Below are 1,517 nucleotides of genomic sequence, written 5' to 3'. Positions count from 1 at the left end.
GAATTTGAGACAAGTTTCCAAGAACAGTCCAAACTGCTCTATGAGACTGATGTTCGGCAGCAGTTTGCTCAGGATACATTTGCCTTTTTTCAAGTGCTTCTTTCAAATCAATATATGTTATAAGAGTTTGAACTTCTATTACTGCTCTTCTCCTGGCTTCTCTAATACAGGGGTTTTTTCCTGGACTCACCTCATCTAAGTGGGCAATTAATCCCTGCAGTTCTGCTTTGGATCCCAAATACAAATCAGAAGCATTCTCTGTTTTTAAAAGTAAAGAATTAACTTCCTTCATTTTCTTGCGGATCTCTTCTATTTTTAGAATGGACTGATTTTGTGCCAAATCATAAGCATGGGTAGAATTTGCTTCTTCTTCCAAGTCCAGGTATTTCTGCAGTTTATTGATCTCTTCCACTGCTTCCTTTCTGTAATTTCTTATTTCCGTGCGACCACAGACATCTAAAGCATCCAAATCGGCAATGAGGCCTGTAAGCACGCAGGATAGATGCCTGCAGGTATCATTACTACTCACTCCCATTAGAAGCGCAATGAGAGTTCCTCTTGCTTTGTTCACATCACACATTACAGAGTTAATTTTGGAGACAGAAGGATGCGCATCATTAGAGAGTGGCAGGGACAGCTGTTGCTTTACACAGCTTTCTATAATCTCCTGAACAGCACATACTTTTGTCAGAGTGCGATATCTTGCTTTGCGTAAAGAAACTTTCCCTCCGGTTTTCACCTGGGTAAGCCTCAGTACAATGTCCTGAATACCTTCTTCAAATTCGTCACTTATACAGTTACCTCCTTTGTAAAAAGGTGTAATCTCGCGTTCCACGAGTGACTGTGCCTCTTTGAATATAGCCTCTATTTCCAGTCTGCGCGGATGGTTTGCATTTTGTTCCAGTTCCTTAAGCAGCCTCTCTGTTTCCTGAGCAGCGCGCTTTCTGGCTTGCTGAATATCCCCCTTTCCTTCGGTGTCTACAGAATCTATTTCAAAAAGCTGTTTAGTAAGACTCCTTTCTAATGTCTTGTAATCTCGATCAGTAGACAGACCGCTGAAGACAACCACTTGCTGTTCAATCTCTTTGACTTCTTTCTGTATTTCATGCAACCGTTTTATGGATGGGTGTTGGTTACCCATATCCATTCTCTTCTTTCGTCCAGTTTCAGATGAACTACAAGAAAAGTGAGAACAAGACTTGCGATTAATTAAAGTGCTATGCAAGCACATGTCACAACTTTCACAACATCCTGAAGCACTTCAGCATTACAGCTATTTAAGATATCACTAGCAATAGGAATAAACCACTTGGCTGATATGTCATAGCCATTCCTCTATTGTTTCACACCTCTTTCTCCCGCTCGGGCTACAGGGGTGATGCTTCAGTTACCACACGACCAGCTCTTAGCGCTTCCCCACAACCGCCAGCCCTCCCTTCCCCACCCGCTCTGCAGCCGAAGGCATCGCAGAACAAACCGGACACCCGCAGCCCAGGGGAAAAACAGCAGCAAAACCC

At 43.1% G+C, this 1,517-nt stretch overlaps 1 protein-coding gene across 1 annotated transcript in view; it reads right to left on the bottom strand.

The window, feature by feature from the left end:
* Positions 1-1,163, bottom strand: part of BAG5 (BCL2-associated athanogene 5) — a 4,161-nt gene extending 2,998 nt beyond the window's left edge. Inside the window, 2 exon segments of the mRNA XM_009327790.1 lie at position 1; positions 4-1,163. The exon segment at position 1 is cut by the window's left edge and continues 2,998 nt beyond it. Of these exon segments, the coding sequence (XP_009326065.1) occupies position 1; positions 4-1,147 (1,145 nt within the window). The 5' untranslated portion in view covers positions 1,148-1,163.
* Between the last annotated feature and the right edge of the window lie 354 nt (positions 1,164-1,517).

This window comes from Pygoscelis adeliae, unplaced genomic scaffold (genome assembly GCF_000699105.1).
Source record: "Pygoscelis adeliae isolate BGI_AS28 unplaced genomic scaffold, ASM69910v1 Scaffold130, whole genome shotgun sequence".
In the NCBI taxonomy this organism is placed as follows: Eukaryota; Metazoa; Chordata; class Aves; order Sphenisciformes; family Spheniscidae; genus Pygoscelis; species Pygoscelis adeliae.
Note: the sequence above shows the minus strand (reverse complement) of the source record. Positions and strands in the feature narration are given on the sequence as shown.